At 35.8% G+C, this 16,995-nt stretch overlaps 3 protein-coding genes and 1 pseudogene across 3 annotated transcripts; 2 read left to right on the forward strand and 2 right to left on the reverse strand.

The window, feature by feature from the left end:
* On the forward strand, positions 1,928 to 3,468 carry LOC18774169. The gene has a single exon (XM_007207204.2). The coding sequence runs from the start codon at positions 2,390 to 2,392 to the stop codon at positions 3,293 to 3,295; it is 906 nt and encodes a 301-aa protein (XP_007207266.2). The 5' UTR covers positions 1,928 to 2,389; the 3' UTR covers positions 3,296 to 3,468.
* LOC18774168 (F-box protein At3g07870) lies at positions 7,185 to 12,651 on the reverse strand. Its single transcript, XM_007206140.2, has 2 exons — positions 12,513 to 12,651; positions 7,185 to 7,873 (listed from the first exon to the last, which is right to left on the reverse strand). Exons 1-2 carry the CDS (start codon positions 12,649 to 12,651, stop codon positions 7,185 to 7,187), a joined length of 828 nt encoding a protein of 275 aa, XP_007206202.2.
* Positions 13,466 to 16,896, forward strand: LOC18773118 (annotated as a pseudogene).
* Positions 15,278 to 16,544, reverse strand: LOC18774639. Its single transcript, XM_007205690.2, has 2 exons — positions 15,675 to 16,544; positions 15,278 to 15,563 (listed from the first exon to the last, which is right to left on the reverse strand). The coding sequence occupies exons 1-2, from the start codon at positions 16,342 to 16,344 to the stop codon at positions 15,460 to 15,462; spliced, it is 774 nt and encodes a 257-aa protein (XP_007205752.1). The 5' UTR covers positions 16,345 to 16,544; the 3' UTR covers positions 15,278 to 15,459.

The following is a 16,995-nucleotide window of genomic DNA, read 5'->3' on the forward strand; positions in this document are numbered from 1 at the left end:
AATATTCAATTCAAGCATGTGTGCTTGGCAATGATGAACATGCCCTAAGACCATAGCATCTGGGGTCCATACCTCAAAAGTGTGTCACGCTTGTACCAAAAAATATTATTCATATGGATTGTGAATTTGTAGAGCATGCTACATAATATGCTGTTGTGTTATTAGATTATCAATATGCATAACGTAATGACGTATTAATATCAAAGACGACAATATTCATATTTTTATTCTCAATATTCAACGTCATTATTTCATACCACTGGTAAATTCAAACATTTTCCTAACTTGAAATAAAGACGTTCATTCGAAGAATGGTTTAGATTCCAATTGAAAACCCTAGCTCTCCCTCTTTCCCAAAAAACACTGTAGAGCCTTTTCTATTTTGAGGGGGGAGGAAGCCAATGTTCTTCCTCCCCTCTCCCCTTCTCCCCTTCTCCCCTTCTCCCTTCTCTCTTCCTCCCCTGTTTTCAGAGACAGAAGGTTCCCATATTTGTCTTTGTTTTGCTATGATTTTCCTTCACTCATCACATGCGGATGTGTCTTGTCGTCAGATCTCCATCTGCGTTTCGGTGCCAGATCTCTACCTCCATCCGTTTTGCTGTTTCTTCATGTTTGGAATAAGTCATAGAGACTCTTTGAGTTTTGTGTAGTTTTCAACCTATCATTTTGTGAGAGTTTTTCACCTCTGTTTTATGAGAGCTTTCCACTTCTGTTTTGTAAGAGTTTTATTTGTATTGTTATGGTTTGGTTTTTTTTAAGCTTTATCTCTTTTTGGTTGTTCTGAGTTTGCAATCTTAGTTGGGATGTCTATGTCAGATTTTCTGTGATCATGCGTGATCGTTAGTGGAGGAGTTCAGATTGTCTTAATTTTGATGTCAGATTACTCCGTTATTGTAATATCCTTTGTGCCTAGCGACCTTTTTGGTTGAATTATGAATGCAATCCCATGATTTCTCAAAAAAAGAAAAAAAAGAAGAAGAATGGTTTAGATTGATAGGCAAGATTCCTTTATGATATTAATAGGTGTAATTAACACAATGATGATAACATCATAACCCAATAGCTGCATAATTAATACCTGCATGTTCTAAACAAAATGACCTATCTCTTTCTCCTTTTCCTTTCATTTATAAGTTTCAAAGTCTAATCATAGCTAGTTCTTTTGGTATAAAACATTTCATGCCATTTAATAATCCATACCAGTACTTAGGAAGGGACAAAGGAGGAGCTGCTCACCCATAAATAGGGGTTCATGTGATGGGGTTCCTATTAACTTAATGTTCCTAATCCCTCTTCCCAACTAGCACCACATGATATTCTGCATAAGCTGAGCTTATTTAAAAAGTCACAGGGGACCCTTTCCTTTGTTTAGTTTTAAAATTTTAGTCAATAAGAAATAGAAAAGAAAATAATAAAGGAAACTTTTAATTATAGGTGTGTTGGGAGCAGGAGTTGGTGGGTCTCCAGACTCAATTTATTTTGTGGGTCAACATTCACTATCATAATCATCCCACTCCATGCCCATATCATCTTTGGTAAAAATAAAAAAAATTAAAAATGGAAAAAATAAACTGGGAAATATATTCCCTCACATATATCCACCAAGATATGATCAATTTCTGATCTCCAAAATTGACTGTCATTACCACTTGACTTTCTTTTTATACATATTGTTCACACAAAAATGTTTTCTTACTAGAAAATTTTTCATTGAAATATTTTATTTTAATTGTTGATGCTTTTCCAAATATCTCAAAGGTAAGATAAGATGTATAGTTGTCTACATAGTCATAATTGGTTGTGAGAAAATTGAAAAAGTAATTAATCTATGAATTAGGCAACATGAAAATCTAGTTACCTGTCTTTTGCTCTTTTTCTCACATCTTATATTTAATTCACAAAACCCAATGTAAGGAATTAAAAGCAGCCATGATCCTGTCACAAATAGTGATGGTAGCAGACCGGGTCCAACTCCTTTGTTAGCCTTTCCTTTATTTTTCTTTTTATTTTTTTATGTCTCATATGAACTGGCAAGGGAGATAAAGAAGGCAAGCATGAAGGTTTCTGTCTCAATCTTCCACCTCTTTCCCTTCTCATAAGATGCAGATTTTAAGGTGAGACAATGAAGAGAGAATCATATTAAATTCATATCCTTTCTTGCCTTCTCATTCTCAACCTCTAAAACTTTCCCATTTAGAAAATCTGAAGAAACAAAAACAGTTCAAAAGCCTTCATAATCTCATTCATTTCTTAGAAGAAGCCAAGCCAAAAACCAGACAGATCCATTTCTCCAAACCCTGTAGATCTCTCTCTCTCTCTCTCTCACTCTCTCAAAAGTAGTGCCTGCTGCAGGTTTTGTTTTTGCTCAGAGAATTATATTGTTTACACAATGAGAGACAAAATTTCTTGTTTTAGTGAAAATGCAGTAAATATTTCTCATCCTTCATGTTCTAGCTATGCAAACACTGCTTGTGTTTCTCCAAAGTTAACTCCTTCTGTCCAAAATGCAGTCTCATGTGTCTACAAAATCACTCTCTCCACTAAAAAGCAGTTCTTGGTCACAGTCTCCTGGTGCAAAAACCACTATGCACAGGGCTTAACCATTAAGTTTGGTGATGATCCAACAGCATGCTTCAAATTGAACATGAATTCGCGTCTGTTCCGGAAGAAGAAAGGCACCAAAGTCCTCGAATCGGATAATTCGAAGATGGAAATCTTTTGGGATCTGTCCAAAGCTAAGTATGATACTAGTGGTCCCGAACCAGTTGATGCTTTTTATATCCTGGTCATGGTTGACTCAGAAATAGGCCTAATTCTAGGTGACATGGCTGAAGAAGCTGTAGCCAAGAAGTTCAAGACTAGTGCAACCCCTGTTGCTAAGGTTTCTTTGGTTTCAAGGCAAGAGCATTGTTCAGGAAATGACCTTTATTCCACCAAGGCTCAATTCAGTGACACAGGCATTGTACATGACATTTTGATCAGATGCAGTGGAGAAAAAGATGGCTTAAAGCATCCGGTTTTATCAGTTTCCATCGACACAAAGACGGTCATTCGCGTAAAGAGGCTGCAGTGGAATTTTAGAGGCAATCAGACAATTTTTTTAGATGGGTTGCTGGTTGATCTGATGTGGGATGTTCATAACTGGTTCTTCAATCCTTCATCAAGGTATGCAGTGTTCATGTTCAGAACAAGAAGTGGAATGGATAGCAGGCTGTGGTTGGAAGAGAAGTTGGTGCAGAAGGAGCAGGACAGAGTTGAATTCTCCTTGTTGATCTATGCCTGTAAGAGCTCGTAATGAAATTTGGTCATTACATTTTTAATTTTTTTGGGGTTAATTCTTGAAATTTATGCTTGTTATTACTATTTTTCTAAACTTCCTTTCAAAAGAGGAATAGATACTAATTCATTTTGATCATTGTCTCAGGAATATTATTGTAGATAGATAGATGAACTTGACATGTTTTGATCCCTCTCTCTCTCTCTCTCTCTCTCTCTCTCTCTCTCTCTCTCTCTCTCTCAATAATACTGCTGATCAATTTTGCAAATTAGAATAAGGTATTGCAGAGTGTTAGCAAATGAGTTGGAATAGAGGGGTGACTGTAGAAGGTTCAAATAATTGGAAAGGCAAAGGAAAAAGATACTAAGAGATATCAATTAAAATTTGATGAATGGGGAAGTGGGAATTTTGGGTATCAATTATCATTGCTTTTTAGGCTTGTAAGGATCAAATCAAATAAAGTTGAGAATCCCCCCAATTATGTTCAGCCTCATTTGACAAGTACATCTTATAAAACATGGAAAAAAGTTGATTGATTGGAATATATTGATTTGTAGGATTATGCAAGATTACTGCTTGCTTTTATTGTTCATTTAGAAGAAAAATTGCCAACGAGGGCTTTGCCCAATGTAAAAGGGCATTTATTTATAAATGAGTGCTCTCAGGTTTGAACCTCCATATTATATTGTTAGTCTATATGTGAGAAACTTTCAATCTCTTTTAGTTTATATTATCGTTTGTATTTTTTTTTTTTAAAGAAAATTAAAGGAAATTAATTTCTTTTCTTTTTCGAGATTTTATGAATGAAAACAAAAACAGGATCCTTTTTTCTAGTATTTAACTTTTAATTTATCATATCATACTTTCCCCACCTTGGCCTTGACTTGTCAGGGAAAATCCTACTGATCCTTTAGTTCAAGAAGCCAGCTCATTCACACGCTTATTTATTAACAAGCCAAGAAAAAGATCGATCTCCATCACGCTTGGCTCGATATAGATTGTGATTGTGAAGTAACCATTTGAGTTGGGCAAACAAAACAGTTCAACGACAAATCTTGTTTTTGTTTCTCAGTGATTGACAACAACATTTCAATTAAAATTACTTATCATAGAGATAGCAAAAGTCTTTGGGATAAGTTGTTCGTCTGACTTACAGCTTGACAAAACAAATATCCCAATAGGATTTAAAACAAATCCTCAAATGACTATTTGGTAATTGTGATAGTTATTCATGATTTTGTTAGAGGAGATTATAAATTTACTAAATGATAGTTATCTCCATTTTATTAGATGAGGTTTTGAATTCAAATCTCGTGATGAAAGCACAGCAATCACACCTGATATAAAATTCAGACCAAAAGAAATACCAAAACATTAAGTAATATAAGAATGGGCAAGTCGATTTTGAAATGGTTACTAGGATAAGACCAAAACTCCAAACGTATGCAAACAAAATATTCGGGTGGCGTCCCTTCATTTTAGACCCACAGCTAGTAAAAATGCATGGTCCCCCTCTGTCTTAAAACAATTGATTGGTCCACTAGCAGAATCCAGTGATTGTATGTCTTCCCAAAGCACCACAAAGAGAGTCCTTCTTGGGGAAGATGACCTACAGTACAGACTAGAGGCGATGAATTGTGATAGCATCAGTCATGTGTGAATGCGTAACAGCGTGACGGCAATGTCAGCTGTTTATTTCTATGAACTAGATTAACATACAGCAGCTGACATTGCGTCATGCATTAGCGCTATATTGAACTTCAAATGTAATTTTGCCCCAAAAAGAAAATATGTAAAGTGTAGCATACAAGTACAATACTATAATCTAATACATCAGGAAAGAACCCAATAAAGTAATAAGCAGCCAGGCTGCCTAGCTAGATGGCAGGGTGTGTACGTGTGTATGTGGAATATTGGTGAGGGCGGTTGTTGGATTGGATGGGAGCTGCTTTTCATTGAATTCTAAAGCCAATCATGCTCTGACAAAGTTTGTAGACTCTCATGGTAAAGTTGCAATTGTATTCATGGAGAGCATCTCCAACATAATTTTGCAACTACATTAAGGTTAATGTTGGGCCCTCTACAAAAACAAGAGTATTATACTACTTTAACTATTAATCAGAGTTGGAATTTGAAATCTCTTTTATAGTTAGGCTATTTCCGATGTTAAAGGGGCTAAATTCAAATTTTCACCTTTCAAAATATAACTATTCATATATTGCTTGAACTCAAACAGTTTTTCTCCTAATTCTTCAGACTCAAATTTTAAATCTATAGCCTTATTAAATTGTTTTAAAATAGTTTAACTCTAATGGGTCCACAAAACTAACTTTGCACATGGGGAAGTGGGTTGTGTGAGTGGGCTCCACCAAATTTAAATCCAGACAAAATATGGATTGCTATTTCACCCAAGATATTGACTAGATTGATATTTTGCCATGCCCTATTCATGCGTTAGGGGCTCCATATATATTGCCAAAATTTGACAATTGGCCCCTGTCAATTGGAGATGGGCTTAGGCAATAAAAACATCACTAGATGAAGCACTAGTTAATTTATAGACTAACGACATTTCATATCATCGAGGTTAAACCCTCTCTCAATCTCAGTTGAAAACTTAGAAAGGTTGAGTTCCTGATTTTTGTTCCTTTTTTTTTTGTTTGATTTCATTGTCCAATCGTTGGGTATTGGAGCGACGGCCTTGGAATAGGTGCCAAGGTCTGAGTGCGAAATATTTTTTTCTTCTTCTAGAAATGCCCTTCACGTGTACAATTTGGATTAGGTAGTCAAGATATGTGGTGTGTCCTGCATTTGTCGCATTAGCATTTAACGTTTGACCAGAATGTCAATTTAACAGTTGATGTAAATTGGTTAGATTTTGAAATATTGGGCATCAAATTGAAGAAATTGAAATCTCGAAGCTTATTTTGATACGCACGCTAAACGTCGATGGTGTAAAATGTCGTTAGTCCTTAATTTATTTACCAGCTTAAGTCATTCATGTCCAAAAACCATCTTAAGTCACTCATGTAAGTTGTATTCACATGTTGGGCTCAATTTACTGAACTCAAAATATACTCCGCCTTTAATAATAATAAAATAAAAAAATAAAAAAAGGAGGTGGAATTGGCTACATGTGTAGCCCACTATGTGATAATCCCACTTCAAAAGGAGCGTTGAAAAACATAAAAGCACATATTGAAAACTAGACAAAAATAAAATACAATATAAGGTACTCTACAATATATGCAAGCATGAGTGGATCTACTAATACCAGCTATGCATTTTGTGATAAAAGAAGAAATACTTTTCATTGTTAGAAATTCCATTTGCTGCTTTGCATCAAAACATTAAGGATATAAGAAGGGTTGTTCCGATATAGGTCCTTGCAATTTTTATATCGTATTCAAAACTTTGTCATCCCCTTCATCCGATACATTATATTATTATTGGGCCATTTTATTTTATTATTTATCAAATTAATATTTTGGCTTTTGCTGAAATAGACTTCAATCATTTAATTTATACTGGCGACCCTGACTTTTAGATGAGCATTATGAGCTCTTCAAATTATAACGAGACAAGAGATGACTGCTTTTTATATGTGAAAAAGTTACTAACTTCCCATACTGCTTTCTTTATGGCCGGCAATATTGCACAAAGAAGAAAAGACCAAAATGCTAAAGGCTTTTTATCACAAATGGTCCTTAACGTTTACAAAATTATCACGCATAGTCCTTGAGGTTTTTTTGTGACATTAATAGTCCTTAACGTTATAACTTTTTATCACAAATGGTCCCTGCCGTTAGAAATTCTGTTAAGTGTATGATATGGAAGATAAGTGGAGTCCACATATCCAATCACATTGTGACATGTGGATGAAAAAATAAATAAATAAATGATTTTTTTAAAATAAAAATTCTATTTTGTTTCCGCCTAGCACTTCCAATGTCAAACTATACAGAAATTCATTCTTTGCTAGCAAACTAGGTAGTGATAATGGCCGAAATTGTTCTCTTTCAAAGTCGAAAGATTGTATAACCTGGGAACTTGTACTTCTACTACCATAGGGAATCCAATGAACAGCTCCATGAAGAAAATTATTGAACAATAAGTTATTAAAATCCCCAGGAGGAGGGGGTCCAATGCTTCTCCATGCTCCTCCTGCGCCAATGGTGTAAATCTCAGCCTCAGTGTCCGGGTTGTTCAACTGAAACACCTTGTACACATTGGTCCCAATGCAAAAACCAAGTCCAACAATAAGCCACTTGTCGTTTCTATTAGCAGGTGGAATGGTGATGTACTCCCCCAAAACAGGGTTGCACAGAAACAGGGGAAAGCCTTCATTAGCTCCAAAACAAAGCAGACCATTACATGAGTTTATCAAGCGAAATTCTGGCATGGCGGCGTCAACTGGCGGTAGAATATTTCCGGGAGAAAACGTTATTTCCTCGAGCTGCAATCTGAACCAAGAGCAGCACATGCTTCTACTTCCAGATGGGTAAAATAAAGTTCCATTGGTTTTGTTAGAGGGGGAGGGAGGAAGGTCTCGATCAAGATGCCAAAGGGTGATCTTGAAGCATGGGGATGAGTAAACTGAGGGTCAGAGATTATAAAAAGTCACGCCTTACACACGCACCTGCAGTTGAAGAGGGTCTTGACAGAGACCCTTAAGAGGATGTCCATGACTATACCCTGCCTGTGGAAGTTGTAGGTATCTTTGGGGCGGAGAGAGAGAGAGGGCAGAGGGAAAGAGAGAGAGAGAGAGAGAGAGGCTAAATGGATTTTCATTAAAAAATATTTATTTATTTATTTGATCCACATGTCACTATGTGATTGGACATATGGGCTCCACTTATCTTCCACATCATACACTTAACAGAATTTCTAACGGCAGGGACCATTTGTGATAAAAATCCCTAACGTTAAGGACTATTAATGTCACAAAAAAACCTTAAGGACCATTTGTGATAATTTTGTAAACGTTAAGGACCATTTGTGATAAAAAGCCAAATGCTAAATGATAATATATATATATATATATATAATATTATCGAGATAAATAATGTCTTTAGGCTACCCTTAGTTGAATTTTTTTCTTTAAATTGTTTTGTTAATGCATCATATGATTCTTTACAAAATTATTTGAGGATTTTTTTTTCTTGATTTTCTAGCATTTAGATCAAGCGGATTTTCTATAAGTGATGAGTTTGAGCTTGATTTCATGTTAAACATGAACATTATCAAAGAACAAAAAATCATTTCACCTAAACACAAGACAACAAATGCAACAAAAGAAGGAACATAACACAATGCAACTCAATTATCATCCCTAGCTACATATCTACGACTGAATAATTCACTGCAGTTATTGTTGAAAATATTTTTTAAAACTCCGATTTTCATGGAGTTTGATCGTGATGAAGATCTGAAAATGTTATATTTCAGAATGACAAACTAGCAGCCCAACAAGTAGTGGAATCACTAATTATGTATTGTATTTAATTTTGTCGAGTTTCTGAGGTGGGACTTTAAATCATTCTACACGCCCCCTCACATAGGATCACCATAAAGTCAATTTTCAAATATTGTAACTTAAAAATATATTTGTTTTGAACTATGATTTTGCCTCACGACCTAACTACAAATATGATCCAGGAGCAAATTTTTCTTGAGTGTTGTATGAAAGACAAAGTTTTCTCTTCTTTGAGGACCACATTATTTCCGATTTATTGCATGCGCCGTTTGCCTTGTGATAGACTTATTATTATTTAGGTGCATATAAAAAGATTTTAATGCAAATAAACACATCTGAGTCCACCTTTAACCACCCACACCTTTTATTTTAGCAAAATAAATAAAAATATTCAAGAAAATTAAACCTAGCGTCAATACCAATTTAAATCCACTAGCCGGTAGTGTTTGATCTTGTGACCAAATTAATAACTCACTGCTGAAATGGAGTGGTCCATTCCGTTTTCATATATTAATGTTGGATGCATCACATTTCCTACCGCAATGATATACTTTAGAAGATTTTTTTTCATTCTCAAATTTTTGTTATTAAAGTGACATATCGTGAATAACATGACAATATTTAATTATTAAAGATAGATGAAGTTTTGAATAGAACTCAAAGTAACGAATAAAACACTACCATCAATTGGAAACTCCAAACGTATATTCGTTTCGTAGCAATTTCAAAATGAAAGGGCAATACAAGATACAAAAAAAATAAAGAACGTAGTCCTACATAGGGTTCTTGCAAACAATAAAATAAAATACAAATAATAAATACAACCACTGCAAGACAATAAGCAAAATAAATTCAACATCTTAAACAACCAACTCACCAAGAAATTGAAAGATATCATCACTATATATGATTAGCAGACTCAAGAATGAGTTCCAGCTATCGCGCATGTCGAATACCATTATGCGTTTACCAAATATTTCATTTCCCTGCGTCATCTTGACCAATATATATATTTTCAATCTTGCTCTTATTTCTTTGTTCAAGCTTTTCTCCTTTTAGTCTTTACCTACCATTTCTTCATCAAAACCTAATTGCCAACCGAATTTGACCCTACACTAACTGATTCATCTTGTCTCCGTTCATCTTAATTTGATTTTCTACAACTTTTATCACATCACAAGTCTACTACTACTTGAAATTCTTGATTAGTGGAGGCTCACCAACTCCAAATAAGTTGTACTCAGCTTGACAAAGAGTATCCCAGCTCGTGAGAATGTTGTACTAACGGGGCAATAGGAGTCTATTATATGTTCAAATTATGCACCAATACCTTAGGTGGGATTAGGCCCAATGGACCTCTATATGTGGGATTTTAATTTAAAAGACCTTGACGTAATTATGAGTGGACCTATATTTGAACTGTAGATTATTATTGTATTATCTTATATGGGACCAAATCAGGCTGACCCTGACATTTTGAGGGCTGTACAAAACTTAAATTTGGGCCGTCACATAATCTAATACGAAAATACTAAGGGCTAGTTTGGTATTGCTATGCTATGAAAATAATCGCTGTCAGATTTGCTGTGAGAGAAAGCAGTTTGGCATTTCGTAAACTTTTTGTTAAAAGTATTGTTGGTACAATTCCCGCATAATCAAAAAGTGATTCTCGCATAATCATTAAACCTAGGGCATCTTCGAAACTAATTCCCGTATAATCAGAAAATGAAAGCAATTTTTAACAATTTTTAACAATAAGTGATTTTCTCATAGTAAACAGGCTGGCCAAATTTTTTTAAAAATCACTTATCACCCCAAATAAGCAATGTCAAATAGGTACTAAAAATAATAATTTGACATAACTTAATGTCATAAATTTATTTTTTTAGAACTAAAATTCATCATCAATTAGCATGCAATGACAATCACCATCAAATTCATAAAAGTTTTAATGTTTTTATTTAAAAAAATTAAATATTAGTATATTCAGTATAGAGATAAGCTTCTTCTCCTCCCCTTCCCCCCTTCTCTTTCCAACCCCAACCCATCCCAAAAAAAAAAAAAAAAAATTGATGTCACAAATTTATTTTTTTAGAACTAAAATTCATCATCAATTAGCATGCAATGACAATAACCATCAAATTCATAAAAATTTTAATGTTTTTATTTAAGAAAATTAAATATTAGTATATTTAGTACAAAAATAAGCTTCTTCTCCTCCCCTTCCCCCCTTCCTCTCCCCCCAAAAACCCAATAAGCTCCATTGCTACCACCAATAACCAATTTGAGTATGAAAAAAAAAAAAATTGTTGCACACAAATGTCAATTAAAAAATCATTAAGAAATTTCAACAAATTATCCTCCAAACCATGGAGAAATATTGTCCTTACCTTTAACTAGCTAGATCCAATACACAATATATTGGGATTAGGCCCAATGGACTTCTAGGTGTGGGATTTTAACTTAAAAGGTGTTAGTGCAATTAGAAATTAACTACCTATATTTGAATTGTAGATTATTATCTGATGTGGGATTTACACATCATAGCTCGTATCAAACTACTTACACCAACAAACAATACACACAAGAAAAATGTTTAAATTGGTAAAAGAGAACTTGCAGAGAAATTTCTTGTGTTTTCATTGATATTTTAGCAAGCATATACAAATCTTAAATACAAGAAAGGAAAAGTTGTACAGGTAAAGTTAACTAAACTTGTGCCTAAAGTCTTGCAATTGATTACAATCAGAATAATGGAAAGATTGCATAAGAGCAGATCCTACAATTATGGCTTGACTTAAACATGACTAAAGAGATTTGTTGATTCTCAATAAAAAAGGCTACAAAGACTTTATAAAGTGCAACACTTACAGAGCATTAGGTCGTTGGTACTGCATCTCAAATTGTAAGAGAAGTATATATATAAATTATGAGAGAATAACCTTGGGAGCTTGAAAATCTTTGATTATATACTCAGATTTAAGTCTAAGAATCGATATCTGAAAAGCTTATAAAAATATGTAGAATTGTTGTGAAGGGCGTGAGTCGAAATATTGTACAAGGCCCCCTTTATATATTACTTAGCGTGTAGCTTGTAAAAGAATCTTTTAAAAAAAAACAATATCCTTTGCATCTTTTTTCGAACTTAGGATTTCAGGTGCAAGGACCACTTGAGCTACGACCTCCTTGCATATCCTTTATATCTATAATCCTAAGCAAAATAGGATTCATTTCTTGATTTTCTTCAATCCGAATTTTAGTAGAAGTGAGTGAGTTCAATTGGCTAAAACAGTGAGCTGCCCTCTTGCACCCAAATTCAAGGCCCTATGCTCGTTGGTTAAATTAATTTAGAGTACGTATGATTAAAGTAATATTAATTCACAATTCTTATTGAAACTAAAACTTCAAATGGGCTCTTGATAAGACAAAACAAAATCAAGCCCAAAGCCACGAATTAAACTAAACTTGATAAGCACTTAAGCTCACAAATATTAGGCCCAAACAAATTAAGGAACATAAAGAAGATGCATTTACTAAAACTTTAGGTTTGATTTGAGTCTTTTGATAGATATATTATTTTTATTCTTAAGATATGATTTCATCATCTCTACCACCACCATTTTGTCATGACTATCACCACGGTTGCCGCAGCCACCATCACCACCACCAGCACTACCACTACCACCATCCGCTCTACCGAACTACACCCACTACCACCACCACCACCACCACCGCCACCCCTACGTCACCACCACCTACCACCACTGCCACGACCACAACCACAACTGCTGTCACTGCCACCACCACCACCACCACTACCACCCCAATTACTACACCCACCATCACCATCACCTTTGCCACCGCCATCACCACCAACCACCACCACCACTGCCACCATCGCCACCATTTGACATGGTCATTATCACCACTCTCCTGACCACCATGAATGCCTTTACCATCCCCACCACCACCACCTCTACTACCGTCATCAACATCAAAGTAGATACTTCTTTAAAATCCATTATGAAAGTAAAATAAAATCCATAAAGTTCTAACTTCTTTGAAATTCATTAAAATTTTAATTGAATACACTCCCAAAACTTAAGCAGCTAAGTGAATTAATAAATTAAAGAACTTCCAGTTCAATGTGATAATAGAATGTTAGAACATTGTCAATATAGTTTTGATTTTGAACTTCAAGTTCATAATTTTAAATTTTACTATCGATGGCTATCAACTTCAGCTTAAAACTTCAGATTCGAGTTTTAATAACTTTGCGTTCCTTTATATTTTGGCTATGAACTTCAGCTTCATACATCTACCGATTCTGTTACCACACATATCACTCCCATGAAGTCAGAGCAGAGAGGAGCCCGATCCAAAATAAAAGGGTATGCCATAATTTTCTGTGATTTCCATCCATCCGTAAATATCTCCTAATGCTTCTTCTCGTATATACCACAAAACAAATGAAGAGACAAGGACAAAGAACAGTCAAAGAAACAACCTAAAGCGTTGCAATCTCTTCCGGCATCAACATCCACCACTGCATTCGTACGTCACTTGCATGGTCCTAGCCATCAGCCATTAACACTTTCTCTCGCAATTAAATCTTGAAATAGCCCAACCCCAGAGTTACTATCTTTCTGTTTCTGCGCCTTCTGCTTCTCTATATCTTTCTCTTTCTCTCTCGACTAGAATACCAACGAGCCATGTCTTGCTTCAAGGGAAAGTATCATGGTACTTGCATTGCCTCTCGTTCTCTCCCTCATTTTCCGTTATTTTTTTGTTTACATGGGTTTTGTTCTTTTCTTTTTCCTTCTCTGAACAGTTCATTGTTGTTTTCTTCATTTTTAATTTAAAATTACTCTTAGTTACAAAGGAGGTGATCAGCAAGGTTATTAAATTCAATTATTTTGTTCAAGGAATGAAAATAAAAAATGTAATAACAAAAAGGCATACTGTGTTAGGTTTGATTTGTTTTGTACTTTTGTTTAATAATTTGGCATTCATATATTCCTCAAGATGTGGAGATCGGTATTTGTCTGTTCTTCTTTAGAATTAGTGGCTTCATGTCAAGTAGCATATGAGACGCAGATTCAAATGCTCTTGCTTTTAATACCATAGCTTATTTAGGGAGACCCTAAATAACATTGTTCATGTATTACAGATGAACTTGTTCTGCCTACATTGGTACCCCCGGGAAGGGAATCCTAGCCGCAGATGAATCAACTGGAACAATTGGCAAGCGTCTATCAAGTATAAATGTCGAGAACAATGAGTCCAACAGGCAAGCCCTGCGTGAGCTCCTCTTTTGCGCCCCAGGTGCACTCCAATATCTCAGTGGTGTAATCCTGTTTGAGGAAACCCTTTACCAGAAAACAGTTGGTGATAAACCCTTTGTTGATGTCCTCAAGGAAGGAGGGGTCCTCCCTGGGATCAAAGTGGACAAGGGCACTGTTGAGCTTGCTGGAACTAACGGTGAGACCACAACTCAGGGTCTTGATGGTCTTGCCCAGCGCTGCCAGCAGTACTATGAAGCTGGCGCCCGATTCGCTAAGTGGCGTGCTGTGCTCAAGATTGGCCCAAATGAGCCATCCCAACTTGCTATACATGAGAATGCCAATGGCTTGGCTCGCTATGCTGTCATTTTCCAGGAGAATGGCTTGGTACCAATTGTTGAGCCAGAGATACTGGTTGATGGATCTCATGACATTGACCAGTGAGCAGATGTGACCGAGCGTGTCCTCGCTGCTTGCTACAAAGCGCTGAATGAACACCATGCCATTCTCGAGGATACTCTTTTCAAGCCAAACATGGTTACCCCTGGTTCAGATGCCAAGAAGGTTTCACCTGAGGTGGTGGCTTATCATACTGTAAGGGCATTGCAGCGAACGGTTCCTCCAGCTGTTCCTGCCGTGGTGTTTCTTTCTGGTGGGCAGAGTGAGGAGGAAGCTACCCTCAACTTGAATGCTATGAATAAGTTAAATACCAAGAAACCCTGGTCACTTTCGTTCTCTTTTGGGCTGGCTCTGCAGCAAAGCACTCTGAAATCACGGGCTGGAAAGGATGAAAATGTGGAGAAGGCACGAGTTGCCTTCCTTGGTAGGTGCAAAGCTAATTCAGAAGCTACTTTGGGTACCTACAAAGGGGATGCTGCATTGGGAGATGGTGCTTCGGAGAGTCTTCATGTGAAGGATTACAAGTACTAAAGATTTTGCAGGTAAATTTCTGTTTCCTGTATTGCCACTAGTTAGAAAATTAAGGGAGAGATGAGCCTTGGTTTTTGTTCTTGGAAACTAACTGATTAAACTTTGGTAGCGTGTGTATCATCTCCATCTCATTGCGTCCTTGTAGCTTTTTGCAAAGGTCACATTTTGCATTTCCAGGATTATGCTATTAAGTTTTGAATATAATTTTCTTTTCTCTTATTTTCTGTCATTTCAAGTATTTTTAGTATAGCGCTATCCTTGATCTTGATTAGGTTCATGTGAAACAGATTGTATCTTACAGAAAATCATAAAGGCTGTAATTTTCTTTAAGATTCATTTTATTCTCAATTTCTGTTGAATTATAATTGATATCATGTTTCTCTTTAATACATAATGCTGTCACAAGAAAAATCTAAAAGTAATAAGATCCTTTGAACATCTACAAATAAAAGAAAAACAAGACCAATATATTATGTCTTAATAATTTCCTTGCATCAGGGATTGTCTGCCAAAACCATTAGTGCTACAAGAGAAAGCAAAGAGACCAGGATGTTACCCAAAGCATTGATGGATCCAGCCTTTGATATGACTTTGTTTTCTGCAAAACCCATTGGAAACACCAAGTCTTACTATTTTTGAAATAATTGAAAGATCTCATATATAATTTATATATAAACATATTCAGAGGTTATGAAATAGGGAAACTTACTGCACTCTTTAGGGTGGCATATGCACTTCAACCCAGCAGCACAATTGCCATTAGGCTTTTGACACTCGTCGCAGATATTGGGAATGTGGTCAGGGATGTCAAAAGAAACTCTTGTTCTCAACTTATGTGCTTCATAGCTCCCATCTAAAGATCTTCTATGCACCCTGCTGTAACATGAGCAATTCAAATCTCTTGGATGAAATCCCATGTCAAGCTTTGTGACATCATCAACTAGTAAGCAAGAAGAGGATGCAAGTCCACATGCAGTTAAGCAGGTGAAGTTTTGAAACAGTGGTGATGATGAGGGTGTTTTGTTTGAGCAGTTGAAGAGTAAAAGTGAGTTGGAGGGGTTTAAGGAGAAGACATGGTGGAGTGAAGAAGAAGAAGAAGAAGGGTTGGAGATGATCAGACTTTTACATTTGTAGTTAGTGTAGGAGACTGGGAAGAGGCTGTTAGAGGTTCTATTACTATGGTATAGTTTCTGAGATTTGCAGATGACTGTTCGATTTAAACGGGATAATGCAGTTGAATTTGGATTTGAAAAGGGTGTTTGAATCTTGAATTTGTCACAAATGCTTGTTGAAGCATCTTGAGGAATTGAAGTTGCTAACCAGAAATTGAGTAGCAGAAGGAAAGGATGTAGGATGCAGAGTTTCTTGATTGTCTGCATTTTCAAATGAACTGCATTATTGGAGTTATTTTGTTTCCCACTAGAATTAAAAGGAAACAGAGAAGAACAAGATAACAGAGAATCAACTTTTAATCTGCGGAGGAATATTAGTGTTTTTTTTATATCTCTTGATGGCTTTTGTGGACTTTTGGCATCTTAACAGGGATATGTATTTTCCTTTTGCAGTTCCGCTTTTCTTTCCAGTGGCCCAAGGGAATATGACTTTTCTCCACCCTTTAGATCCTGCTTGATCTCCTCCTGTCTATCCCTACTGTTGGTAAAGTTATATGATTCTGATAGATCATCACAGCTATATGTTTTTTCATCGTAAATTATGACTCACAAATGAATATGAGCCATAATTATGGTTTGCGGGTAATTGTTGTACGTATTTGGAGTTTACCTTAAGATCTTGCATCCGATGAGGGCATGAACCGTAAAACTTTTACTAGTTCCCCAAAACAAAATGGCACCTTGATGAGCTTTCAGCAGGAAATTTATTTTTGCTAATGTTTTCTTCATTTGTTTATTTTTACTCTTTCAAAATTTGAATCTCTTGCGCTCTCTCTCTCTTGACAAGATATTGTGGCAGACAAAATTGTTAACATGGGGCCTTTGAATTTTGATCATAGCAAGTAGTTGTTCCATTGC

This window comes from Prunus persica, chromosome G6 (genome assembly GCF_000346465.2).
Source record: "Prunus persica cultivar Lovell chromosome G6, Prunus_persica_NCBIv2, whole genome shotgun sequence".
NCBI lineage: Eukaryota > Viridiplantae > Streptophyta > Magnoliopsida > Rosales > Rosaceae > Prunus > Prunus persica.